This window comes from Syngnathus acus, chromosome 13, assembly GCF_901709675.1.
Source record: "Syngnathus acus chromosome 13, fSynAcu1.2, whole genome shotgun sequence".
Lineage (NCBI taxonomy): Eukaryota > Metazoa > Chordata > Actinopteri > Syngnathiformes > Syngnathidae > Syngnathus > Syngnathus acus.
In genome coordinates, this window is record NC_051098.1 from 14,410,782 (window position 1) to 14,438,760 (window position 27,979).

The window sequence follows — 27,979 nt, forward strand, 5'->3', positions numbered from 1 at the left end:
TATATATGCATGTGTGTGTTGTAAAAAATACAGCCTGTTATCTTGATGAGCCAACTTCCATCCATTTAATTGTTGATCAAACAGCAGACAGAAGAGACGAAATGCATAGAATAGTAAATTGTTTTTTAATTCTTTTTTTTTTTTTCTCTTTTTTTTTTCTGACCATTCCACCGAACACCGACGCGTACAGAGTTGTGCCTGAATCCACACCGAGAAAACACTTTCCACACGGGGTGTTAAAAAGCTGCAATGAGGAGGGACTTGACTGCACACATGGCAAGAAGAACAACCCTGATTGGACACCAGCTCGAGCTTCGACCTGGCCCTGAGGTAGACAGACATCGACATATCGAAACGATGCGAATCACAGCCTTCTAGGACACACTAAACAAAAAAAAAAAGACATCTGCATTATCACAACATACAAAGATTTAAAAAAAAAAAAAAAATCATCTCAAACAAAAGTGCTCTATTTCTTTTGGTCCACTGACTAAACTGGTTATAGTGCATGTTCATGTATAGAATAGATACAGTGAATGTGTGTCATGGCATCAAGTTGCCACGATGTGCTGTACACCGTTTTCACCCTAGAAAAAAAAACTTTCACTCAATCGGCAACGCAATTTGAACATTTTTTTTTTCATCGCCCTTGCTGGCAACTTGCATCAGAGCGTCACAATCACAGTATGTTGCTTCCAGTTGCAATGTTCCGAGACGTGGATCTCATCTCGAGAAACCCCAAAAAAACACCAACAGCACAGACCCACATACTCAAGCATGTCAACGCTCCGCATAGAAAAAGGGAACTTTTTTCCCCCCATCGGAGACGTATCAAACACACACGTTGAAGATGTTTCTCAAATGTAAACAAGACAGCAAATTACCGTGATACAAAAATACAACAGGATAAGGCCTGCACAGGAACAACAACGCAGGACGGACGGCCTGTACATGACACATACACAACAACTCACACTAACTGCCACTTGTCTGGATTTTCTTTAAAAATAACACAAAAAAACAACTTTGCTTTTCATGTTCTATTTTCATCAGTTTTGTGATTTATAAGACATCTAATTATAGACGGTGATTAAAAAAAAAAAAAAAAAACACATCAAAGCCATGTTGAGGCTCTTTACATTTTTTTCTTTTTCTTTTCTGACACAGTTTGACCATTGAAATTGTGACGGTAATTGTTAGGAAAAGAAACCCACAGACGGATCAACACTGTTCGCCTGCCAACAAACGGGGCAAAATGGCGGACGACCCCGCGCGGCGGTGGTGATAATCAGCACGTATTTGTTTACAAACAACAACAAAATAGCAATGAATGAACTGAATGACATTGAAGCCCGCTACCTCGGAACTCGCGACGCCATCCCCCGCGAGAAAAGACCATTTATGAGCTCGTGTGTTGTGAGGCCAAAAACCAGTTCAAGTAAAACATGCACAAGAACTACAAAAATTAAAATAAAAACAACAGCAAGGAAAATCAAATAGTCAGGGGAAAATTTAACAGCGGAATCAAGGGAGCCACTCAGACAGGTCAAAAAGCCCAGACACTGTTGCTAATCTCAAACTGAGTGGCAGCCAAAAATGACATTTTTAATCCGCTTCATTAAAGGTGACTTTTCAACAGTCAACAACCAGCGTTTATATGACCAAAATATTTTTAGGTATTTGAATGGCAGAGCAACTGTCAATTGTGCAGCTTCTCATTTAGGGTCAATGTAAACTATGATAGACCGATTATCTTTTTTTTTTTTTTTTTTTTTCCTCTCTCTCCATAGTCTCAAGGCCGATAAGAGAACAATTTTTGGTTAACTCTAGGGAATTTTGTTTTACCTTTTCATGTAACATTTTAAAAGATTTATTCTCTGTATGTATAGACTTAAAAGAAAAAGCTACAAGGTGTGGCAAATTTGAAAAGGTACTTTAGCAAACATGTTTTTTTTTTTAATCAATTTTGACACCAATTATTTCCCTTTTACTGCAAATTTAATGTCTGTTTCAAATATCGGTGATCAGCCACGTTGACTATTAATCAGTATCGGCTTTGGAAAAAAAAAACCATATCTGGTCTTTCACTAGTATACACTGGAGCCTTTAAACAGAAATGATCAGTCACAGTGTTTCGCAGAGTAAAAAATGAAAACCGTGGAACTGTGACTTGAAATCTTGACAAATATCCTCGCGAAGAAACGTATCCAACTCCCATTTTTCTTAGATTGTTCTCATGTAAACGTGTCCTCGGTTGCCACTTTTGCGTGGAATTCCTTGCGGTGTGGTTAAGGGAACGGAATACTCTTACAAAGACTCGATTGAACCAAGTGGGCCAGCCGGCGCTGGTTGCTTTCTGCATCTTTTTTTCACAGTTTGAACACATTTTTGAGCTCGTGTTTTAAAGACCGCGTAATGGTTCACCAAACGCTTTTGTCGTTAAATGGCACAGACGATGTCATAAAGTACGTTACCGTTTCAGCACGTTTACCTCTCGACTTTTGCATTTTTAAATTTGACCCGGCAAGAGTCGCCACTATGACCTCAGCCGTATTTTTCAACCGCGCCCACCCCGGCCGGGTCCAAGACCTGCTCAGACATAACAGACGTACAGATAAGTCTTTTCTATCCTCCAGTCTGCCGGCACCTCCTCCGGTTTGTGGCCTTTCATGTGCTTCTGCATGGCGGCCAGGCTGGGGCAGAAGTCCTGGCAGATGGTGCACTGGTATGGAGACGCGCCGTTGTGCGTGCGCAGGTGCTTGATCATAGCCGAGTAGTCTCTGGATCGTTGGTGACACAGCTTACACTCAAATGGCTTCTCACCTGGGAAGACATTTTGGAATCGGATTAGTTGAGGGTGACAAAAGCATTTCTTAATATCTGTCTGATTTAATATTGAGGGACCGAAACATATTTTATTCATGATGTATTTAAGTTAATCGTCCGTCTGGAATTTTACGATGACCGATATCGGGATCAGAATCAGCCCAAAAACATTTTTCATTCACTGTTTGGCTTGCGTGTGTTGTGTAGCTTGACCACTAGAGGGCTCTATAATACTAATACGTACAGTATATACAGGAAGAGGAAGGTCACAACTACTCAGTCAGCTGCAGTGTGATTAGCTCTTTGCAGGGGATAAAGAGTAGTCACATTTTTAATTTTTGGAATTGTTGGATTGCCGTTATGCAAAAATGTCAGAAATTTGACGATATTTATCGAGTGACCTATCTATTTTTAAGACGGTGTCGTGTTAACATCCGTAACGTAAGCGCGCACGGCCATCTCGCTCTTGGCTCTCACCTGTGTGCACGCGGTAGTGCGTCTCCAGCTGGTGTTTGAGGCTGAAGCGCTTCCCGCAGCTGTTGCATTCGTAAGGCTTCTCTCCCGTGTGGATGCGTTTGTGACCCCTCAGGGTGCCGTCGTCTCGGAAGCAGCTCCCGCAGAACTCGCACTCGAACGGATGATCGCCTGAAAATCGCCCACAAAAAATTCATCTCGTGTCAACGCGACGGCCTCGGCCGCTTTCCGAATAGCCCGAATGAGCACGTGTGCCGCCACACGTCGCTAATGTTGTGACGGGAGGAGACTCCTCTCGGCGGCGGGCTAATGGCTGATAAAAGCCCTCCGGACGTGCGACGCTCTCGCCTCTATACTGTAGTTAATCCATTTCTCTCCTCGGCTGATGCCTTGACTCATCTCCAATGACCTATGTGCCTCATTATCTCAGTGACCACAGCAACAACCAAGGCCCAGGATACATGGCTCTCCTCATTACAGACCAATTCTACCCCCAATATATGACCCCCCCCCTCCCCTTCCGCCCACCCACCCCACACTGACATTTACAAAATGTTACTTCCAAGCAGAATGGCGGCACACAAACAAGATACGCTGTCACGGCCCAAAAAATCCCCTCACTTCTGTCTCTTCACATCAATTATGTATTTCTCCCGTCTAGACATCAAGCCGTTCTGACAGCTGAGAGAGTGTTATTTAAGGTAAGAGAAGAAAGGGGGACATCTCCTCGGCAGATATCGCTCCGTTTCTCGCGGCGTTAAAACTCACCCTGGTGAGAACGCGCAAGACAAGTCATTTCCATTTGCTTTTCCCTTCAATATTTATTTGGGTTCCCTCTATCGCCTCGCGTGAACCACACCGGAACTGACAGCCGTGAATTTGCACAAGCCCCCGACGGCTGTCTAAGAACCCAAAAATATAAACACGATGAAATTGCCCAAAATAAGCACCGGCCAGAACGGCACAGTGCTGTCACAGTAGAGGTGAGTCATCTGATGCAGAAGCGGGCCAGGAGATGATGCGTGCTAATCAATTAACGGAAGAAATTGAGGCACATAGGAAGAATAAGTGCAGCTGCCGCCGATTCACCCGCAGTCCCTGACTCGACGGCTACAAATTCTGCCATTTTGACAGAGAGGCCTTTACAGTTAACGGGACTTCAATGTCAGCGGTAACATTTGAAGTTCAAACCCTTGTTGGGCTTTTTGTTGCTTCGAGAGGCCGCCATTGAAGGGTACTCCATGGAGGAAATGTTTCATGATAACAATCTTTTTTTATTTTAAATTTGAACCACACAAAACTCCCCTAGTATGGCCGTCGTAGAAAACATGATTACTAGCATGAAAATAACCAGAACGGCACATCAAGGCATCTTAAAGCGTGAATAGTTTGTCCTCAATTTTAGTCTTATCATACACAGGGGCGTAGCCAGAACATTTTCCGTGGGGTGGCCAGGGTGACCGTGCATCATTCTCTATAATACCCTCCTCAGGGTTTCATGAAATAAAATGGCACACCGACAACCTTGCCTATCATTTAGAATAATTGATATTAATTTAGTATTTTGAAAATATTGAAAAGATACCAAAGGAATCTAGGAATACGACAACCATGTGAAAGAAATCGAAATTTTCTCTGAGGTGTGACGATGGATAGGACAGTGGCAAGGGGTGGTCGTGACCACCCTGTAGCTTCGCCCCTGCTCATATAGTTTATTGTGTCTTTGTTGACTGAAATGCTAAATGTCCAAAACGGCGTGGGTGGTTCTTACCCGAGTGCGAGCGCAAGTGTCTTTTGAGGGTGGTGTGGCTAGGGAAGGGTCGCTCGCAGTGGCTGCAGATGTAGCTGTGCATGCCTGCGTGGACCTCCATGTGCTGCTGCAGGGCCTTCTGGGTCTGGAAGCGCTTTGCGCACAGCAGACAGAACACCGCCATGTCAGTCCCTGGAGAAAGCACAAAAGGAGAGACGGAGGCGCGCGGTTATTTCAGTACGGCGCGCAGACTCGGGGCCTTAAGTGGGGAAACTGGGTCACTTCAACTTTGTGCGAGTCCTCGGAGGGAAAAGCTTCTTTCAAAGAGCAAGTGTCTCTACCTAAACCAACTCCCCTAAAAGCCTGCCGGCGCTTTCAGCTGTGAGCCTTTTTTTGATACGTTCTATTTTCATGCATGAAAGTCATTGTTTTCCTGAAGAATTTCCCAGCCGACGTAGCGCATGCCAATCACACAATCAATGGCTCCTTCCTGCTATGTTAGATGTGTAATTATTCTCTTCATTCCCCATCAAGAGTCAGCCGCAGCCTGTGAAGTCCTCTGTGCTGAAAGAGCCGCTGATAGTGGCTCCACCCTAAATGATGCCTACACCGTGCGCCCTGCGCAGAATGTCAAGTAGTGATATCAAGCCATTAAAGGCAGGACTGCAGGAAGAAAAAAAAAAAAAAAAACACAATCCAGTTTAATCCTGTGTGTGACCTGGCATCTCTTTGGGGCTGCTTTCCTGTTGCGCCGAGTGTGGCGAGGAATACAGATTGGAAAGCCGCCGGCGAGGCTGGTTTCGGTCAAAACGAGTGACGTGCATCCTTCGGCCGTCGTCGCGCAGAGCGCCGTTTGATCGACGGGCTCCGGACGCCGCTTCCCGAATCCACCCGGGCAAAATCATACGCCGAGGAGCCGGCTAATCTACGGCTTTATAGGCGAAACCGCGCCTCTCGAGACAGTCGGGGCATTCATATGAGATTATGAGGCTCCTTATTTGTCTCGTCTGCTCAGGTTTCAGATCCTCTGCCGATGCTCGACGGAGCCCATCGCTCCTGACTGAGATTCAATCAGACATCTCCAGCGGAGGATCATTAGTAAACACGGGACTGTGCCAGCACTTCATTGGAATTCAAGTGGGGTTGCTGTGTCACATTTAAAATGCAGTCTGATGAGGTCCACTAAATCAAATCATTTGTTACTGTTATTGAAGTGCCTTGAGGCAACTGGCAATTAAATTGGAATTAACGCAGGGGAAAGGGATGCAGGGCGCTCATACTAAAGAGGGAAGAGTGTCAGACGCCCGCTTTTGGGTTCAATCAAGTTAACGGACGAGAGAGAAAGAAACAAATCAAGCCGGGGGAGAAAAAAAAAAAAAAAGAAAAATTCGCCGGGCATTGTTTTTCCCCCGATCTTGTCGTTTTGTGGACCCGGCGCAAATAGACACGTCGTCGTGAAGAAGACGGATGACTTATCGCGGGTGCACTTTTTCTGGCTTCGAAACGCCACGTTAAAACAAACTAATAGGAGAGAGCCAATCATCCGTAATCATTAACAGCCAGAGGACAGGATGAAAGACATTCCCTGGTCTTAACAATCCTGCAGGGAGGCCATCCGACGGATTGAGCCGCACCTGTTAGAGGCTTTGGGGCTGCCGGCTGCACAAAGAGCACACAATGAGGTTCAGGCCCTCATTGACCGAGCCCATTAGTCATAGGCTCCGCCTCTCCCCTCCCCTCCACCCTCACCCACTGTCTTTATGCCCTCGCCTAATGACCGGGGACCTTTTCTCACTCGCGTATCACAATATTTGAGTTGAAAGACAAACTGACTCAATGCCCCCTTTGTAACCTCCCTGGCTTTTATATTTTGCTGACCGTACAGAAAATCCTTTAAGTTTCGCCGTTTAATCGGATTCCGAGGTTCCGCGCAAAGCTCGGACCCATCTGCATTGCTTTCGTTTGAAGGTTTGATCGGTTGAGATCCCCATTCTTAATATTTGCTTTATCCAGCAGGGGGCGTGCTCTCTGTTTCAATGTGTTCCAGACTGGTCGGCCTGGTTCTCATATTTAAATACTTCAAAGCCACTTTAATTATCATCCCACCACATGCTTAACTCAAGACATTGTTTTATGGTGCCATCTGCGCAGACATTTTTGCGTGGCAAAATAAAATCCTGCCACAAGGATGTCGCTCTTAAATTCCGTGACGATTTGTTCCACGCAGAGAATAAAAATAATGTTAACGACTAAAGTCGACTTTCCCAGGCAAGCATGTGCGTTCGTGCTTGCATTTTGTCGCTCTGTTAAATGATGAATTTGAGTTTTTCCAGTGGTCAACATGAGCGGAGGATCTTGTTTCTGCACAGAATAATAAAGTTGGTTGCCCCCCCCCCCCCCCCGCGCTCTCACCCTTAACCAGACAATGGTCTTGGGATTTAGCTTTTGAGGCACAGCATGACCCTTTGACCCTCGGCTCTCAATAGGGTCAATAGCACATAACCCGCGGTATCCCTTTAAGGCCGACTGACTGACCATTGTGTCTTGAGGAATGGTAGGAATGATTTACTCGCACGCGGGAGGAAAGTTACACTGCGCAAGCGGGTTAATAATTCAGCAACGGCCGAGGCCGCGACGCTATTTCGGCACATCCGAGGTGCGCCTCGCTTGACTAAACAGAGGCCATCTTGGCACATCGGGAGTCGGCTCGGGCTCGAAAAAAGACAAAACCACGTGTCCGGGCAACCAGATAGGCTCACGCTCCGTGTTGGGCTGAAGTGTCGGAGCTAATCCCTTCATTCACAAATAAGCGCGGCCTGTCTCTTTTCACACTGCAAACAAAAGTTTTTCCAACCCGAGGGGCTGCGAGTGGACCCCACTGCAAATTGAACAAGAGATTGTATTCATATATTTCTTTGTCTGGCTCTCATCCTTGAAGTCATGAGGTTTGATTATTTTTTTCTGTTTTTAAATATACGAAACAAAAGATACACAGACATAAGAGACAGAGACATAAATTATTGATTATGTTTCTCTGACAAATCCTAATCAGCTAATTAATTAAAAAAAATATTTTTAGGTCACTTAACATTCTAAATTGCTTATAGCTGTGAGTGGGAATTAGGGGTTGAACAAAGATTTTTTTTTTTAATAATGTGGCTGAAAATCACGCCGAAGTTGCTTAATCAATATGTTTTCAGCAAAGCATAATGTCTGCCAACATTTGTTTTTGCGCCACAGGCCAGTTTCACATAAAAGCTATTCATCAGATTTGAGTCTAAATTAAAATAGTTATTGGCTTGTGCTCAACTCATCTCAACACCTCCCACTCCACTTTCAGAGGGCAAATAAACTCAACGGTTTACAAAAATGACATCATGCGCGCCAGTTCGTGTCGTCACATGGCAGCAAGCGGCTCCGCCCCCGGGCTGTGTTCAGCGCCTCTCGGCTCAGTTGAGGCTACGCACCTCGTGTGACCCGCCGCGCGTCGGAGCCGCTCTACTGTATGTGCTCATGCACACAGCCGAGGAGGTTCACACGCACACAACCTTAAACAACCTCGGGCGGGCTCTCATCAGTTGACTGCTAATCTACCCGACGTACGAACAACCGACTCAATAATTCACGCAGGGAGAGCTTTCGCCGCTCCCGTAAGAACCATTTGGCGGAGCGGTTCACTCAGGTCACCGCTCTCCTACCGCCGCCGCCGCGGTTCCTGGAATGTTTACGCTACGTTCTCCAGCTAAATAATTTGCACCTCATAGAAATAGAGTCGGCCGTTAGGCACTTTGCGTATCATCGCAGAGCAAATACGTTTTAGGTCGACGGGGGCTGGAGTCTCCTCGACAGCGTGTATGAATCACAAGTAGTTATTGAAGGGAACCTGTAGCGCCGTGACGGACGCACCGGGGCGAGCTAAAAGGTCTTCCGAATATTATATTGAATTGGGTTTTAGTGCTGGTTAATTACGAGGACCACGGCGGAAGTCACAGTGCAGCTGCTGCGAGTCCACAAAGGCGGCACTCGCGTCCCGAGCCTTGAAGGCAAGGTGACAACATGGCCGACCGGCCAGCTCTCAAGCATGGCGTTTCATTTCGACACGCATATTACGGACTCCGAAAAAAAAATCAAGAGTCCCAGAGCCCCTTTTTTTTTTTTTTTTTTTTTCCGCCAGCTCCGACAAAACAAACGCCTTTGTTGTGCGAGCGATTCGGAGACGGATCCATTCTTTTATTTTAGGCTCTGACAAGTAGGTCAGGAGACTATGACAGCGCTGTGTTGAGGAGTAAACAGCAGCACATGATGTTGTTTTCCTCCGGCTCTGTGCTGGCACCCGGCGCACCGGCACCAATAGCAAGTCCTCATGTAGCCCGTGTTGCTTTCCCACAGTACACCCCCCTCCCCTCCCCCCCCTCGCTTTACCCTCGGCCATTCACCTCTGACATATCAAAACGCCAAACAGATCTGAAAAAACTAACTACTCCCCAAGTTGTATTATTCCCAATGAGGCGGTGGACAGCAGCTGACAAAACGTTAACCTACCAAGACCAAACTCATTTGGCAATTTAAAAGGACACCGGGCCTTTCATGTCGTTCATGTTTACTCAACGCAACCCCCCTCCTTACCCTTAGTACACAACCTGAACACCGCCGATTAGATTACCTGTAGTTTGAAGAAAACCAAAAAAAAAACAAAATGGACTCGTGCGTCACGGCGGGCCGAGGTGAGATGGTGACAAAGTGAGAGAGTAATGCCCTGCTGTACTCTGCTCTTGATACGGCGCCAGGCTTGAAACCGAGCTCTGGATGTTTACAAGTCGAAAGGTGACGAGGGTAGAAACTCGTGGGCATGATCGGCGGCCCTGGTTGGCATGAAGTATTCATAGTGTATGTGCCACCTGGAGTTACGGTTACATGCCAACACTCCTAAAAGAGTGATCGCCTTTCTCAGACAGTGGTAAGAAAATGTGTGTGTTCGGACAAAAGTAGAGACAGTACGCTTGGTTTGAATGCAGTAACCAATATCGTCTGTTTGTATTTTTGAAGAAGTTTTGTGTTTGTTTTAATGTTCTACACAGCAAATGATTTTTGTGTTTGCACGTCGTACCCGTTTATCAATTCGAACCTTATCTCCGCGCAATGGACCAAAATAAATACAAATCAACGTAACCCTTTTATTGATTTATTCCTCTTAGAAACTGTAATAAAGTTCATGGGACATTCTGACCCGGGGCATGTTCTTACTGTGTCCGTAAATGTCAGAAACAGATTAAATCTCAATAACTTCTAGTGTGGTTATAGGTCTTATCTAATCGTGTTACGCGGCTTCACAATCGCAATCGAGTTGAGACGGAATCGGCAACTACTCTTCCGGCCGCACAAAAGCAACAATTAATTTCAAATTGAATTTAAAATCAATCCCTAATTTCAAGCATTGCACCCAGTTCTGACTGCTGTTGATGCTAGCGCTAACACAATCTAAATCCTAAACTGTCAAAGTAGATGATCCAGGAGTCTATTTTGGATCTCATAGCAAGCCAGCGGACCACCGACATGATTGAAGCTTTTATTTCTAGGCTGCCGTTACGACACGCTGTTGCAGAAACAAACAACGTTCAGCTGCCTCTGCATAGTTCACATGATGTTTTGACGGGTATCAGGTTAGCTTGCGCGCTAATAGTGAGTCGTGTCACACGGATTGACTAGCTCCTTGTCTCGGCGAGTTGGGAAAATACACAGAATGGCAAACAAGACAGCGGAAAGACATTCTATTTATTGTATTGTTGAGTTGATTTCCCTCCGAGACTTTTGATTTTTTTTTTTTGGGCTTTAGATGATGTTGCTTCAGTGTGACTTTTAATTATGGTGGAGGAAGTCTTTTTGGGGAAACAATTGAGTCTTTCTTCAAATCAGAAAGAACCTTAGCTTTAGGCTGTAGTGAAATCTGACTAGCATTTATGTCAGCCTGATTCGAGCAAGCGCTAAGTTCAGTTGAGGTCATCACGCTACAGTAAACCTGGTCTTTTTTTCCCCCTGTGGGGTGTGTAGGTACAATTACATCTCCCTAGCGTTGCATCACAGCAGATTTTGTTAACATGGAAGTGACCAATCACAGTCAATTGACAGCGCCGGTGTGTTTAGGGTCTTAAACCCGCAGCCCGGGGGCCATTTGCGGCTCGCACAATGATATTTTGCGGTCCATCATTTGACATCATAGTTTAATTGCTCGGCCCCCACCGAGCAATTTCTGAATTTTGTTAGATAGTAAGATAAAATTGGTGGTGTGCGTGTGTGGTGGGGGCGGGCTTAGTACTATAATGCCAAGTGTTATTTCATGAAGCTGTGGTTTGTGTGCAAGTAGCACGCGGCGGATCTAGATACCGAGAGATATGAGAGGCCGACATGTGAGAGGGCCTCCCGCCTCCTTCCCGATAAATTATGGAGCATCATGACAGGAACAGTTGAAACCGTTCAGCATGACGAGCAAAATTCAGTCGCAAAGTCATGGGAGTAACTCGAGCGCGTGTGTGTCTGTGTGTGTGACGAACCTGTGTGTGTTAGCCGGTGGGAATCCAGAGCCTCCTCTGAGGAGAAGGTAGCGCCGCATTGATCGCACACCAGAGCCTCAGCGGGAGCTGCGGGAACATTTTGAGAAAAAAAAAATACAGCGACATGAACAACACACAAAGCATGCGTGTGATTTAGCACAGTGAGTCACATCTTCATTTGGCATTCGGAAGGATAAAGAAAAGTCAAGTGGCTTTTTTTTTTTTTTTTTTTCTCCTTCCGTACATTTTCAGACAGAAAAGCACGAATTGGACAAACAAAAGCGGCAGACGGGGTGCAGCGGCCCTTCTCGCCGACAGAACGAGGCAAGGCGAAGACTTGTATTTACCGTGCCCCTGTTATCAGCTTCTGAACAGAGAGCAGACTGTCTGCCTGAGAGTCCACAGAAAGACTGGGTGTTCTCTCTACAGCAGACGCTTACCGCCTGCGGCACGGCCCTTTTATCGGGTGGAAAAACCAACGGTAGCGGGGAAAAAAAAAAAAGAAAAACACTTGAGCGTCAACACCCCAAATCCCATCACATGGACCGTGACTACACTCGCCAGTTCACCTACACAAGACCCTCGTCTCATCTGTTGCGATGACAGACGAGGGTGCGTGGGCCTCGCCGGAAATGTTTCAGCGCTCAAATGGCGTCGACAGGCGCGGGCACGGCAACACAGCGGAACCTCCGAGTCGAACCGTCAACTTATATAAATTCAAGCGGAGGAAATTACGTGTAGCATCCGCAAATCCCGTGAGACTTGAGGAAAAGCATCTCATCATTTTTTAACAGTTAAGTGCCGTAATGAAGAAGGCCTAAGTGGTCATCAAAAATGAGGAAGTGTTTTTCTCCATAAAATGTATACACTTGGATTGTATTGTAACAATATGCAGCTCCAACGTGAAGACTGTACTTCAGTAAAACTGTAAATATGTTACATTAAAAAGATGAAACATCATTTTAAAGACCTCAGAGCATTAATACAAACATACATATACTTATAAAAACGCCTTTTAATGGTCATTTGGGAGGAATGATGAAAAAGTGATGTAAGTATTGGTGTCTAGTATCGGCATATTCTGCGAAACTCGATACTTTGAAATCACGACAGCCCAATACTGATTTCCGCCCATCTTGAATGAAAAGTAAACAATTACTGGATTTTGGAAAAAAATTCACCAGCTTTGTTCCACTTTTAACTATATTTACAACTGATTTGAATTTTATTCGCACGAAAAGAGAATGAATGTGAGCATAGGCAATTTTAAAAATGTTAAGAGTGGTAATCCTTTAGTGGCACAAGTTTAACTCTTGCTGTATTTATAAATTAGAACCACTTTGAAGTCAGGGAACCCATTGTGTTCCACTTTAGGGGTTCTGCTGTATGCCCCCCCCCTCCCTTACACACACACACACACACGCACACACACACACACACACACACACACACACACACACACACACACAGCTGTTTGGATGTGGGTTGGCTCTCACTGAGATGTAAATCGGTTGCAGATCCATACTGGCCCTGGGCTCATTCACTGATCTATTTTCTGCTCAGCTGGCTTTAAATGAAGTTAAAATGACTCATTAAAACACCCACAAGCTTTGGGAACTCGGAACGCAGCAGCCCTAAATGTGCTCCTCTTTCAACTCTGCACACACACACATACACACACACACAAATGGTGCCACCCTCGCCGAAACAAAACACCCAAAAAAGCACCAATCTGTTCATCTCTTATAGTTTACATTGAGCAAAGGGTGTTGCACACGAGCAGTAGATCCTAATGTCGTGTGACGCCGTCCAGCGCGCCGTGTTGTCTTGCGTTGTGTTGCGCCGTGTGCGATTCAGATGATAAAGGGGAAAAGCGGAAAGAAGGGAGGGGGGGGGGGGGGGGAACATAGTGCATTGTCTTGTGCAGTCAAAGGCACGGAGTGTGCTCTCATCCATAAACCTTCAAACCGTCTCCAGACACGGCTGCAATCGTCCTCCATCAAAACACTTTGTCTGGCATACCAAAATAAGAGCCGGCGTCGAGCTGCATACCAAATCAGCCCATTAGAGCGGCGGAGCGCTCGCTCCTTAGCAACCGGCGCGATCTGAGGCTGCTCTACCCAAATACGCGGCGACACAGAAATGAGATCCGCATCCTTTTTGTTTGGTTTTCATGTCGCGTTACGCGGGGGTCGGGAATCTCTCAGGTTAAAGGTGCTGCACACAAAGCATGTCATATGTGCGTTTGGTGGATTTGACAACAAAAAGGGACGAGTCAGGCAAAGTTGAAAGAGCCCTCTTTCACTTGTCAGCAGGATGTCAACATGCGCCCAAACACAGCTGAGCTTTGTATTTTAGATGCATTTTTAGGCCCTGATTATATGCTACCGCCCCCCCCCCCCCTCCTTCTCTTCCTCCCACCCTTCATCCCCAATCCCTCCCTTCTGCTCCTCGCTCTCTATTTTGGATAAAGTAGCTGGGAGAGCAGTCAGGTCTGATTAAGTCTGCGTTTGGGTACAGTGTGTTCCTGGACACACATCTGCGAGCGAGCCATCACACGCTTCGGAACACTGGCAGAACACCCAGGCCTGCCGGCAGCGAGCTGATGATGTCATCACTCCGAAAAAAAAAGGGGGGGCAGAGCTGGCAAGAGGCCCTAAAACACGGACTCTGGTTGGGAGGGGAGGGGGCGCTCGGTTGAGAGGTAAAAACGGGAGGAACAGGTGGAGCTGAAAAGGCCGAGTCGGATTATAATCGGATTTGTCATTATTGTTACTTTGGATTTCATGTCGACTCTTGTTTTAGTCTGAACTTTGTTTTTAGAGTGGGTTGGATTGTTTTTAGTTAGTTTCTGAAAATTCTTTGTTTTAGTTTATTTTGAAAAATAGATGCTAATTTTATTAGCCTGTCTATGATGGTTTGCATTTCGTGTTAGCATTAAGCTAGCGAAATGCTTTAAACCAATGTTTGTGTTGGCGACACAAAGCAAACAATAAATAAATCGATTGAGGGACAAACATTTTCTGTACCTGTGTGAGACAACATGTGCATGCGTAGCCGCATGCTGTCCTGGAATTGTTTGCCGCAGAATTCGCAGCCGTGGCCCTTCTCGTCATCATGCAGCCTCCTGCGTGAGAGAAAAAATAAAGTCAAGGCATACAAAAGCGACGCATTAGCACAAGTGTTTTGTTTAGGCCCCCCCCCCCCAATCCGCTCCCCATATGCCATTGTGCTTCCTAACAAGAAGAGCCATATCTTCTTTTTTTTAAATTCCGGCAAGAGACGGGGCCCGTCTGAATGCAGCATCATTAGTGTGAGAGGCCCTTCGGAGTTTGTGAATCACAAAACGCGTGAATGCAGCGAGAACACAGACAATGGGATATCTGGCTAATTTCAGAGTGCAGACATACGCGTGCCTTTACCCGCCAGCTTTGCAAGACACGGGCCACGCACACACAAACATATACACGCACACATTTCTTTATGCAGCTCCGATGAAAAGGGGAGAAAAAAAAACAAGCGGCTGTAGCCCAGCCGCCAGCAAAAGCCATCATATCATATCACACACATCTGAGTATGTGAGGCATCTGTAGTCTCATCCTCACATCACCCCGGCTTCTAAAGGAGGCCATTGTAAAACTGTGGGCAAAAATACACCAAACAAAAAAACCCACATTTTTAGAACCGATTAATTTTACTACTGGGAAAACTCTGCTCTACAGTCCAAGGATTAAATGATGCGCTATGGTATCAAAAAGCTGTTATTTGAAATCCACAGCAGTTAAAGGCAAGGACAATGAGGTCTCTGTTGATTATTGTTTTTATTTTTTTGTCTACAAATTTCCCATGTTCCCCCCCCCCCACTGTTTTAATACCAGAAATTTATTTGAATTAAGAAGAAAGTGTCAAAATGTCAATTTTATTCAAAGCCAAACTTTTTCTGCTTGATTAGAAGTTTCCTTCCCACTACACCTACAGTCTATTGTTTTGGGCCCCTTTAAAAATATTCTGAAATTATATAAATCTTATAAAAGAAAATGCAAAAATATATAAATGATATTTAAAAATGTTAGAATATTAACTATATATTTTTTCAATATTCTGAAATTATATAAATCTTATAAAAATTCAAAAATATATAAATTATATAAAATTCAAACATCATATAAAAATGCAAAAATATATAAATGATATTTAAAAATGTTAGAATATTAACTATATATTTTTTCAATATTCTGAAATTATATAAATCTTATAAAAATTCAAAAATATATAAATTATATAAAATTCAAACATCATATAAAACTGCAAAAATATAATATGCGGAATACACAAGTGGGGAAAAAGTCTCCAATACCCTAATAGAGTTGTAGCAATAATTCAAATTGAAAATGGCACAGCAAATTATCTAAAATGTCATCATGCTTAATTGGTAAACTGTTTCGTCCCCGTGTATAATCCGTTATCCCACAAGTAGCAACCCGCTAAGAGAATTCTAAATTGTGTAGTTCGCCATCTGAAAGCGCTCCCGGAGAAATTCTGTCAGCAAAGCACTCCCAAATGTCAATCGGCGAACCAGGTGCATGCTCAGTGACCTGGTTACGGACCTTGCGCAACTTCACCATCCTCCAGCAGAACCGCCGCGGCGTCTCAGCTCGGCAGCCCGCAGACATGCGCTCGTCCGTCTCCGTGAGTAAGACGGCACATCACTAAACATCCTACGGGATGCCGGAGTGGCATGAGGCTCAAATGTCAGCGGCCGGGTATGAGGAACTTGCAGATTGGCCCGTCCGCAAAGATATGGGAGCTGACAAGCTTGTCAATACAGCAGCAATCAAAATAGAGCCACACTTGAAGGCGTCCGTCATTACGACTGTCAAACGCATCTGGGAATTGAAGTGCTGCGGAATTTTTTTAGCATCGTTGAAATTACGATATTAGTACAATTTGCTAGTCTTTGGTCTTGGCTGAATTGTGTTTGTGCTAATGTTGGTGTTACCTGTGCTGCTCCATGGCCTGCCGGCTGTGTAACTGCAGCCCGCATTCGCCGCAACACTGTGGCCCAAGAACGGACCCCTCGTGCCTCATTCCTGCTGCAAATTGGCCCAGCCTGCTCAGGAGCTCCCGGTGCAGAAGGCCCTGGTGCAACAGGCCGCCGTAGGCCCGCGGGTCCAGCGGCATGCCCAGGGATGGGGCCAGAGACACGGACACCTGGGTCATGGCCTCCCCGGCGTGGTCTGGGGCCATGGCGTAAATGGATGCCAGGTGCTTCTCGGCTAACCCGGGGAAACAGTCCAGAGAGCTTCCCACCACGCCCTCCTCGGGACTGGCGTGCAGTTCTCGGGTACTGGTGATCACACTGCTTCTCAGCGGTGTCCCCGGGCCATCGTCTCGGCTCGGATCCGACGCGCAGCTTTCGGACGAGCGGCCCTGGCAGCAGTCGGCTTCGTCCACCTGCATGTTCTCCGATTTGATACCCTCGATGGGTTCCAGGGTCGGAGCCTCTGCGCTGCTTTGCTGCAGCTGCTGGGAAATGTTCATGTCCAGCTTGGGACTTAGTTCTGGAGGGGCATTTGGGTCTGACCCCGGTGGGATCCTCTCTGTCATGTGGTACAAGGTCAGTTGGTGCAGAGCAGTAGTACGCGGTGCTCCGTCCGGGATGGAATGCTTCTTGGACATGAGATGCCGCCAGTGTCTGGCCCGACCGTGGTCGCCGTGGTCTCCGCCGACGTGGTTCCGCACCAGCGTGTCCTCGCTTTCCTCGGCCTGGATGGTCTCCAGCACCTTCAGGCACTGCTCCTCTAGAAACTCGATCTCTAGGATCTCCGCGGCGTACAGCAGGTCGTCCAGGTCCTCGGCCGTGGCCTGCAGCGAGGCCGTGTATGCGTACTCGAGGATCTGCTGGAAGGTCTTGGGCGAGAGGAAGTCCAGAGCGTAGCGCAGGCTGCTGCGGTGGAACAGGATTTCGAACATCTTGCTGGTGCAGGCCAACACGGTGCGGTGCGCTGGGAACTCGTGGCCGTCGACCGTGATGATGACGTCGCACAGGGTGCCCGCCAGGCGCATCTGGTTGGCCCGCTGCAGCAACGTGTCGGGGTGAGCCGGGTTGTGAAGCTGGAGCACGCCCATGTTTTGTCAGAACCCGCTCGGACTTTGGCTGCGGCCTCGCATCAGGCGTTAGCCCTTCTTCAGCTGGGGGTCTGTAATCTTTGAGTGGAGAAGAGAGTGGCATTAGTATCGGTAGAGAAGACATACCCATTAAGTTCAAACATCGCTGTGTTTGTTGACTTCTTCTTATCGTAGATTGTGTACTCAAGACTCGCACAAAAATGATCTTTGTTGATAGTCGCGGGTTTTATGCCAGTTGTCTGTCGCAGTACCAAGACTGACCTTAAGAGGCAGGCAAGGGAATCCGGACGGAATGACGATACAGAGAAGGAAAAGTAGTTAATTGAAGAAGCTAAGCTAACTTAGCTCACCTGGTGACTGTACTACAGTTGGCAACGGTACACAATCAATCAACCGGTTGTTCTGCAATTTCTGGAGGTGTCATTTTTAATTAGCTCAGGCTAATTAGTCAGTAATCTCTTCCAGAGACATGAGATAATCAGGCCTCAGATGACTTTGATCCCAAGCAAGGAAAAATAGTCAAATTCCACCTTATTCTAAGATAGTGTCGCTCTAGATTTACATTTCCTGTCATGTTTTATTTGTTGATCCATTTGTGCTTGAAATTCCCTCACTGATAATTCAATTGAGATCCTTGGCTCGGCCACGGCTCTATTGATTGTCGGTTTGATGATTGTCTCTCAGGATAGAGACAGTAGACTGATTTATGATGTGAAGGCAGTCTCAGATCAGTCTGAAAATTCCACTTGAGTTTTGTCTTTTCTTTTTTGGAGGAGGTTGTTGTTAAGTCTCAAAGAGCAGACAACAGGTCGATGAGAGGCGCGCGCGCACGGCAACAGTTTGCTTGTTGCCGGGTTGATTAGTCTGCAAGCGAGATCGTCGCTGTAATAACGTCTGCATACTGAGAGAGGTGACGCTGGTCATTTATCAAGCGTCGCACGCACGCACGCGGGCGCGCGCGCGCCGGCGCGCACTCAGACGCCCCTCAACAGGTAGACAAAAGCTGATTAGTCCATTAAGGCAGCGCACGTTCGTAATTAGAGGCACCCCAGACAATTAAGCCGCCCGATCAATAAGTTATCAAACTATTAAGATGGATGAACGCATGAAAACGGTGTGCCGCTCTGCATGGACAATGCGCGCGTGTGTATTTGTGTGTGTGAGGTGCACGACGCGAAAATAAAAGATGCTTTTTATTTATTGATCGTGTCACCTTCCGATGGATGTCCGCAACCTTCGGAGCGCATCAGGTGCACACTAACAAATCACAGCAAGCTCCTCATAAAAAAAAAAGAAAGAAAGAAGGAAATAACTCCGTTTGCAGTTGTTTCCAGCAAATATAAGCTTCAGGGAAACTTGAAGCCCATTGGTAGGGGCTTATAGCCCTCCCCAAAACCAAAGCAGGTCATTTGATTTAAAAGACTATATCTGTAGTAAATAGTCAAATAGTAGTTATAAAGTGCTCGTCCTACCCCGCTTGTCGTGTCCGCCCGTGCTGCTGTCCGCTGATTATCCAGGCAGCATCATGCTGCCACATTTCACAGTGCCCGCTCCAAAAACTCGCTCCCGCTTCCAAGTACACGAGTCAAGTCGCGGAATTCACATTGGCGCTTCCGCTTTGAGCTTTCAAAATAAAAGCACTAGCTTTGCTTGCAGCGTGGTAATTTGCCATATCTATTGCGCTGATGTTTAATTTACAACAAAATGTGATGTTTTGTCATCAACTTGTAAAGCGTTTATCCTCATTGGTGTCTCATGTTACTATTACCCCCAGGCATTACATTTGTAAGTGTGGTTTGATTCCCATAGTGGGATGTGGGCTCTCTCTAGTGGTCGTAAAAGTTTGCTAAGAAAATAGTTCACTGTCAGTGTGATAATTTAATTTCCGGTTTGTTCGTGGCTTACTGCTGCTAACTTGCTAAATCGTCTTTCCAGACTCACAGTGTGTGTCCGATTTTGTCACTCTCGAAACAAGCACGAACTATAATTTGTTTATAATTGTATTCAATATACCGATGTTTATGTGCACTGTTGGAGAGGGGACAGAATGACAGACCGTCCAGGGCCAGTTTTGCTGAAACATTCAAGCTTGGCTGAGGGTGTGTTATGTATAGAGGCTTTGCAGCTGACGTCATCAAGCTACCCACATTAGCTTGGCGGCCATCATGGCGGTCAACTTTTCAGTGCCGGTCAACGACTCACACACGCTTTCTTGTTATATCTGCTGCTATTTGAGCTTAAAAATGCCGGATACCTGCTGTGCTGTTGGATGTAGCAATAGACGAGGCGATAAACCAAATCTTAGCTTCTATAGATTTCCGGCGAACATGAAAAAACGTGATAAATGGATCGCGGATATTCGTCGTGAACGATGGAAACCTACGATTTACACAAGGGTATGCAATGAGGACTTCATATCAGGTATGTAAACAAACTATTCACCCCTGATTTGTTTCACAAAATGTGAAATAATACAATATGGGATGATACAAATATGATTGTTGAAAATGCTGGGTGCATTTTTAGAAAGGCAGCAAGAGCAGCAAGGCAGGGAATGGGATGATTTCTTCAGTTCACCCCCCCGTTTTTATTTTGTGTTTATTTTTTCATGATGCTTGAAAACGTTATCAATGTAAATATTGAATTATATTTCTTGGTTAAGTTTTCAAGCCAATCAGATGTGGCATCAGGCAAAAATAAACAAATAATAAAAATGGTAGCAACTTGAACAGACAGGTACAGTATCTGAATGATTTCACTCTATTCAGTTTTTTAATATGTCAAGTTATGAAATGCCATTACAAAACAAATCGACGAGGTAATTATAAATATCTGGATATGAGCGTTCAGGCAGGTCGGCTGTTGCAAAATGCTCGGGCGATTTTAGCATGCTTCTCGGTAAAAGGTACGGATCCGTTGTGCCAACAAGGTTCAACTTCTCTCTGTGACGATTCTTGGAGTCTTCATCCAAATGCCTAACTTCGTTGGATAGCAAATCAGCCATAATTCGGAAGAAATCGGTGAAAACGTAGCGCAGAAATCAGACAATCCATACAAACACGTAGGAACGAGCTGACTAGTTGACCGCCAAGATGGCGGCATAACACAAAATCACGTGATAAAACCACGTGACTGCAAAGCCTCTATATCAGACTCTGGGGCTATTTACTTTTTTTTTTTTTTTTTTTTTTTTTAAAACGAACAAACATTATGCAACAAGTGTTTACCATTAGAACAAGTACATCACGGAATTTCCAGGCCAGTACAACCTGTTTGCACTGTGCGCGTGCTTGTGAGTCAGTAGTCCGTCCATCCATGACCCAGCAAAACCTGGAGCACGTAACTTTCAGCACGCGCCTGTGCTACCATCTGGTGGACACTTGTCATAATTACACGCATGGTTTATTTATGGTTCAAAGGGATACAACAAAATGGGCCAGCGCCAGTTGAGATTGAGAAAGAAAGTTTTTATTTCGAAAATGGGTTAGCACTCCAGACTGTACACAGCAGAGTTTTTCCACCCCATAAGATCGAAACAAGGAAGCAAGGTGGTCCGTAAAGACTACGAGGATAGCTGAGCAGTTTTGTTCAAATGGACAGTATTTACTCAAATAAGTAAGCGTAAATTATTTGAGGCTGTCTAAATAACACCTTTTTTTTTGTGTGTAAAGGGAAGCATTTATTTGATTGAGGCTTCTTAAGTGTGAGAGGGATGACCTATGCAGGTGCTGCTGTTTTGGTTAGCGACAGTTCAGATTGACTTGCAGGTGATCCCTGAAGGTAGTTTACTAGATGGCTGACGTAATTAAAAACATTCTCTCCGCATTTTAAATCAATCTGAGAGGCCATTTGACGGCTTGGTAGGAGCTTCTGTTTTAGTTAGCGACAGATATCAAATGGGATCAATGCGTTTCATGTGTGTAAGTGAACTAAGATAGCGTTCTTGTTTTTTTTAACTTTCCTAATGTGAGACATTTATTGGCCAGCGTTCCGAGGAAATACGATCCGTCCTTCCAGTTGGCATTGAAGTTGCATTTGCTGTCTTAGAAAAGAGCGAGCGACCACCTTGCTTCCTGACAAGCAGTTTGTACAAAAGACGAGGAGAATTGTGAGGGACGGGGGAGGGTCTCGGATAAAGCACATTACTGAAGAACACTTGAAGGAGAAAATAAACCAAACAACACCCGTAAACTGAAAATGAGCGATTTACGTCGCCACCAACGTGCCTGGTCGTTAGTCGGAATGATTTCATGCCTTCCTTCACGAGAACCACTGATAAGACTCGACGCTGTTTACAGTGCTGTGCGTGTTTGAGACCCGACGGACGCTTTTAGTAACACGACACCTCTTCTTATGATTTTCATGACCACGTTAGTCCATTGAGCACACCTTTCTTTGTCTAACAATTATAATAGTACATTTTAATATACAGTATCATATTTATACATATATATATAAAAACAAGACGCTAAATCTCTCACGACAAAGCAGATTATCATAGAAACCGATGACAGGACGTTCTACTGACACGCACGCGCGCACACGCACACAGGCACAGTGCACAAGCTTGCAGGCAGGGATGGAAGTCTTTGTAGTTAAGTAGAATCCCCCCAATTGTTTTGTTTTGTTTCGTGCGGGGAAGAAACGAGCCAAATGAAACATATTTAGATCACAACATCGGCACTGCGGATGGCTTTTTTATTTTTTATTTTTTTTCTCTCGAGTGTGTCTGTTTAATAAACGCTGGTGAGGCAGTGACGGTATGTGAGATCTGTGTGTGTGTGTGTGGGGGGGGTGGTCGAATTGGCGAGGAAACCATGAAGCTTTTAGCAACCATCTTCAGGCCAAACATGCACAGACAAGCTAACGAGACGGGCGCACGAATGAAAAGCTCAGAGAAAACAAAAGAACGGCGCACACACACACACACACACGACACAAAATTTAAAGAATGAAGAATATTTGTTTTTTGTTTTTTTCCTTTTTTTAGTTCTCCCGATAATCGAATGCTTGTGTGAGTTCCGATGTAGTCCTGTTAGATTAAATTAAAAAAATAAAAATCTGGTGACTGCAAGATAAACTCCTTGGGCTAAAAGTGCGTGCTAGACAAACGCGTGTTTTGCGTGTACTAAAGGGCACTGGAAATGAAAATTCCCGCAGCTGCGCAATGTTTACGATGGAGTTTTTTTTCCCGTTTGTTTTGTTTTTCATGCTTTGCTCTGCGCGGCTTTTGTCTGTATGACACTCTTGTGCTCGGCAGGCGTCTCCGTGGCGGCGTTGGACAGCTCCTCCTCCGGTTTTCCCTTCACGTCCGAAAAGATTGTCCTGAAAGGGGTGGGTGGGGGCGGGGCCAAACAAAAGCAAAAATTCAAGTTAGACACGTTTAAAACATGACGTCGGCGCACACTGAACCTGAAAATGACGTCGTCGACGTATATATGTAAGAAGACCCGGTGTGCTGGCACGGTCTGCTTACATATTCCTTCACCACCATTTACAACAGTCGGGGGGGGGGACAGGTCGCGACGAACCGGAAGAGTCATCCCGGAACACACGGGCCTTCCTCAACCAAAAGCACTCCACCAAAAATGTCACGACAACAAAACTCTAGCTAGCTAGCTAGCCGTTTTTAATTAGAACCCCTTTCAGACGAGGGATAGCGTTCTTTGATTTCGAGAGAGATGGTCACATGTGCCACAGGAAATAATCAAGTCTAATTAATCGATGCCAAAATGATTTCCTAGAAATCATCTTGGTTCATCCATCAGAGCCAACGACGTGTCGTGATGAGCAGAGCAACCCACTGCCACTAGATGGCAGTATAATTAAGATGCGTATCCTGTTCCTTTAAATTCTTACAACAAAATTGACTGTGAAAAAAAAATGCTAGCGCTAAATTAAAGTCACTCTGTTCACTTTGCATTAGAAGCATTTTGCGATCCGTGCCAATGTCTTATTGGGCACCATTATGCCGCCGGATGCCAAATGACTTGGGTTTTGGCTCGGTATATCTTTCCAGGTGTGCTTGAATGCGATCGTGTCAAATGAGACGTCTGAAAGAGGCCTCTTTTGTGCTCATCAGAACTCACACATATCGCTGGCGTCGGGCCGAAACCTCGCGTTCACATTTGGTCAATTAAAAAAAAAAAAATCCCAATAGTCTACACAATTGGTGAGTCCTCATATTTATTTCCAAATTGTACACCAACCGTAAGAGGCTTGTTGTCTTGTTACTGCCTCAAAGAATGTTGTTTTTGGTTTACTAAATAGTGCTGCTTTTGGAGGATCGCGCCCAACACGAGCAATATGTGAGATCAGAACCTCACTCCTCAGTCACTATCGCGGCCGTAGAAGTTCAGCCTTGTTGGACTCGAAACTGAACGTGTGGTGAATGGCAACATGTGGTGGTGAATGAACGAATGCACGAGTTACTCACTCACACGTACACGCACACACACACAGAGAAACCTCTAGAGGGAGCCGTACTCATCGTTGACAGGTGGAGCAGTCTTAGCCAGAGGTTCTGATGCGTCCATTGTGGGGGTGAGGTCTGCTCCGTCTCCATTGGGCAGAGAAGGGACAGAGGGCGGGCTCTCTAAGCTAATCAGATCGTCGGGGATGGCCCAGGGTCGCTCCGTGCCGTTACTCAGCTCTAAGTCGAAAGTGGCGTTATCGAGGCCCATGTCACGGGCGAGTAAGTCGTACATGTGCGGCGGCGATGCGAGGTGCTCGCTAGCGGGAGGGGGAGACACGGGGGTGGGGACGTCTCGGACCAAAGGGGAAGACTCTTCAGCATCCGGCGCTTTGGGAGCGCCGTGGATGGCTGAAGACGGAGGGTTGGGGTGCGGGTTGAGAGGGTTAGACGGCTGGGCGGGCTTGTCAGAGGCGCAATTTGTATCGGGGTCTTTGGGGGTGAGCGGAGGGCTGGGAGCTACTTTCTTACTGTGTGGAGTAAGAGGCGGTTCCGTGGCTAACGGCGAGACGGGCGGGCTAGCTTTAGCCTTTAGGGCGGCAAGTTTCGGAGAGTGCCTCCGTTTGGGCGGGATGGGCGTCCCGGGTTTCTGAGTCCGTTCGAGGGTGGCCGGCGAAGCGTCGCTCTTCTTGGGCTCCTCTTCTTCCGTCACCCGATCGGCTCCCCTCCGCTCCACTAACGGCGCGATCTTAGCCTCGACGGCCGCCCTGCACACGGGGGGAGTCGGCGGCGCCGCGCTCGTCTCCGGGCTGGGCGCCGGCGCCGTGATGGGCGAGGGCTCGTTGGCCGGGGTGGACAGGCTACACGTGAGCGTGGTGGTCTCGCTAGAGGGGCTGTCTTGAGCGGGGTCAATGGCGGCTGTGGCCGTGTCAGAGGAGAGCGTGTCCAGTGCCAGGGCAGCGGTGAAAGCCGCCAGCCTGAGAGAGCAGGGAGAGAACAGAGACACACAAACTAGACACCGGGGTGACTGTGACACAGGAAGGGTGGCCCCGAGCGGCATGCGAGAGGATTAGTCAGCCTCACAAACAACACAAAGCAACTGAAATCAAAAAGGACGAGCAACGACGACAATAACAAAATAAAAAAGCGCAAACTATTAAGGAGAAACAACATGCTGTGAGTGGACATAAAGGGGGGTGGGGGGGCATTCCAAACACACGCCGACATGGACGAGTACTGACTGGGAAGGCTGGAAATCCAGCAGAAGACTACCAAGCAGAACCACCTCGACGGCTTAAACGGTACCAGCGACATTGTCGCGTAAGCTCTACTCAAGAGGGCAACGGCCTTTCTGTCCCGTCCGTCTCTTCTACTGGTATATGATCGCACAGTCAACAAGCGACACACTCTCAGTGGACTCCACTCAAGAATGACCAAAAAAAGATGTGCATAGAAGCAGGTCAAATTTTGTCCTGGTGAGAGGTGAAAAGTGAATTCTTGGAAGTGGAGTGCAAAGTACGGCAGCTGATAAGAATTTTCAAGAGAAGCAAAAAAAAAAGAGGAAAAAAAAAAAGTCTGTGCTGCTGTCAGTTCTACTCACTCTGGCTCGGTGAGGGGTGTGGTTTCGTTGGGTTCTGTTGGGCCTGCCGCGTTGTGATTGGCTGTGCACTCATCCTCCGTGCGGACCTCCACGATGGGCTCTTTGGACTCGTCTTTCCTGCGGACATAAAAAAAGATATCCTCAAGGACTCAATCATTGTTATAGATTAGCTTTGCGTTCAATTTAAAAGTCCCAAATTTCATATTCCGCCACTTTGTGAGTGAATCGAGACTAGATGGGGAAAAAAAAAAATCAATCTTTATACTTGTAACGTGACGTTCTATTTCCTAATATAAAATGTGACTGTCCTAGACTGTGACACCCCTTTTGGCCACTTGGGGGCAGCAAAAGTACACATCATAAAACATGAACCGAAAAATCCAACACCAGCTCGAGTCAGGAACATAAATAAAGCAAGGATGAATTAAATGACCAAGTTTGAATGAACCTGCTTTTAAAATGTCACGTTTGAATGAGGTACTTTCAAAATGTCCGCCATGAACTTACATGAATGCTGCCTTTCCCTCCTCCAGGTCTTTGCCTTTGGTGCCGGAGGCCGACTTTCCGCACAGGCACATGATGAGGCCGCACTTGTTGACAAAGTAGCACGTGACGTCCACGGCCAGGAGCAGCAGGATGAACGCCACCACCAGGATGCCCGCCCACAATATGATCCCCATGGGAAACGCCGCGTCTTCATCCAAATCTGACGCGGACAACACAGCAGGGGGCGAGCAACGGGTGAGTGCGTGAATCCATAAATAAATCTGCCAAATGTTTCGAAGAAACGACTCACTCACCTGCCCTTGATGACGTTTTATATAAACGCTTGATGCTGAGCAGCCCTCAATCACATATTCAACATATGTATTTATTCGATGTTAGCGTTTTTTAAAATATTTATCTCAGTCCATACCGTTTACAGTCAAGTCGATGTAAAACCACAATTTCACATAATTGGTCCCCAAAAATATTTGTTTTTTAATGAACCCACACACACAGTGTAAGCACATTTGTGAGTAAATTAAGCTCAGATCACAACAGCGTTACACAATATATAGCGTTTGTGTGGTTTATATTTGCTTTTGTGCCGTGGCAATTTTTTAATGTCAAGTGTGAATGGCACTGTTAAGACAGGCGTGCAATTCTGTGTGGGGAAGAAGGAGGAAAAAAAAAAAAAGAAAACCAAGCACCTTTCAGTTAACATAGTTAGCTATTTCAAAAACACGTCGCCACGCTTAAGAAGTGTCCCGTGACGGCACGACTCGTTGTAATACGCCGTGTGTACGCAAATTTCCTGTTAGCTGTTTTTTGTTTTGTCGGCGTAAAGGTTAAGTCGGTCTTTACATCATATGTACACAAACGCTTGAGCAGTCGCTCGGCATTCACATTGCAGTTTCTTGCTGACAACTGTCACACATCTATGTCGTCTGACGCGCGAGGGATTCCGCTGCCTTTGGTTCGGTTTGTGTTACGAATACCGCACGCGCACGCTCGTCTGTCACAGTTTTTCAAAAGTACGGGCCGCCGCCGTGGAAACTACGAGAGCAGCAATGCGGTGATGACGGACAGGATGAGTGAGACGGCACAGCACGTCACGGACGGAGAGCCCTGAGTAGCTGGGATGATGACAACGTCCCGAAGCGGGCCGGAGATCAGGAACGTTGGAGTGTGGGAGAAAAAAAGGAGGATGAGGGTGGGAAAAAGAGAAGGGTTGGGGGGGAAGAGGAAGAGAGAAAGTGAAAATATGTCATCTGAATAAAACAAAAGGTGAAAACGTCAAAGAAAAGAGAGGGGGAGAAAAAAAGCAACGCATTGAAGTGAGAAGCGGGGAAGATGACTGGACAAGATGGCGTCGGAGGGGCGGGGCACGGGCAAGCTTCGGTTTGGACCGACTGGTTAGTCAGCTGTTATATAGCACAAACTGTCCCACCTGGTTCCGCCGTTAGACTGAGGAAAATGAAAATTATTCAAGGAGTCGCCTGGCCCGCTTGCGCAGGAGCAAACTCAAGCTCGTTTAGCGACGGCTGTCAAAGCTTCCGTTTGGGAAAATTCGGCCGGAAAAGTATTTTTTTCCTCGCCTCTATTTGAGATTTTTTTTTTTTTCCCCCCCAGGGCTTCTGTAGATCTATTGAGATGTCATTTTTACCGTTCAGGGTAAAAATAGATGGTGAGCTTTGAGTGGTGCTCCTCTTGTCTGCTTGTGTTTAGTTGGAATGTTAGAACAGGAACAGGAACGG

At 46.2% G+C, this 27,979-nt stretch overlaps 2 protein-coding genes across 15 annotated transcripts in view; both read right to left on the reverse strand.

Annotated features, from left to right (window-relative positions):
• Positions 1-106: 106 nt before the first annotated feature.
• On the reverse strand, positions 107-19,339 carry zbtb16b (zinc finger and BTB domain containing 16b). Its single transcript, XM_037267314.1, has 7 exons — positions 19,200-19,339; positions 16,598-17,805; positions 14,628-14,725; positions 11,599-11,685; positions 5,072-5,242; positions 3,304-3,471; positions 107-2,823 (listed from the first exon to the last, which is right to left on the reverse strand). The coding sequence occupies exons 2-7, from the start codon at positions 17,725-17,727 to the stop codon at positions 2,594-2,596; spliced, it is 1,884 nt and encodes a 627-aa protein (XP_037123209.1). The 5' UTR covers positions 17,728-17,805; positions 19,200-19,339; the 3' UTR covers positions 107-2,593.
• Positions 19,340-21,173: 1,834 nt separating this feature from the next.
• Positions 21,174-27,979, reverse strand: part of ncam1b (neural cell adhesion molecule 1b) — a 42,776-nt gene continuing 35,970 nt past the window's right edge. For 10 of the 14 annotated variants that reach the window (XM_037267308.1, XM_037267304.1, XM_037267306.1 and 7 more), the window contains 4 exons: positions 26,247-26,445; positions 25,740-25,856; positions 24,214-25,116; positions 21,174-23,052 (listed from right to left, as the gene is read on the reverse strand). In XM_037267308.1, coding sequence (XP_037123203.1) covers positions 22,935-23,052; positions 24,214-25,116; positions 25,740-25,856; positions 26,247-26,445 — 1,337 coding nt within the window. In that variant the 3' untranslated portion in view covers positions 21,174-22,934. Of the gene's footprint in view, positions 23,053-24,213; positions 25,117-25,735; positions 25,857-26,246; positions 26,446-26,589; positions 27,359-27,979 lie in introns of those variants that run through there. The other 4 variants (XM_037267312.1, XM_037267311.1, XM_037267310.1 and 1 more) reach the window with 3 other exon arrangements.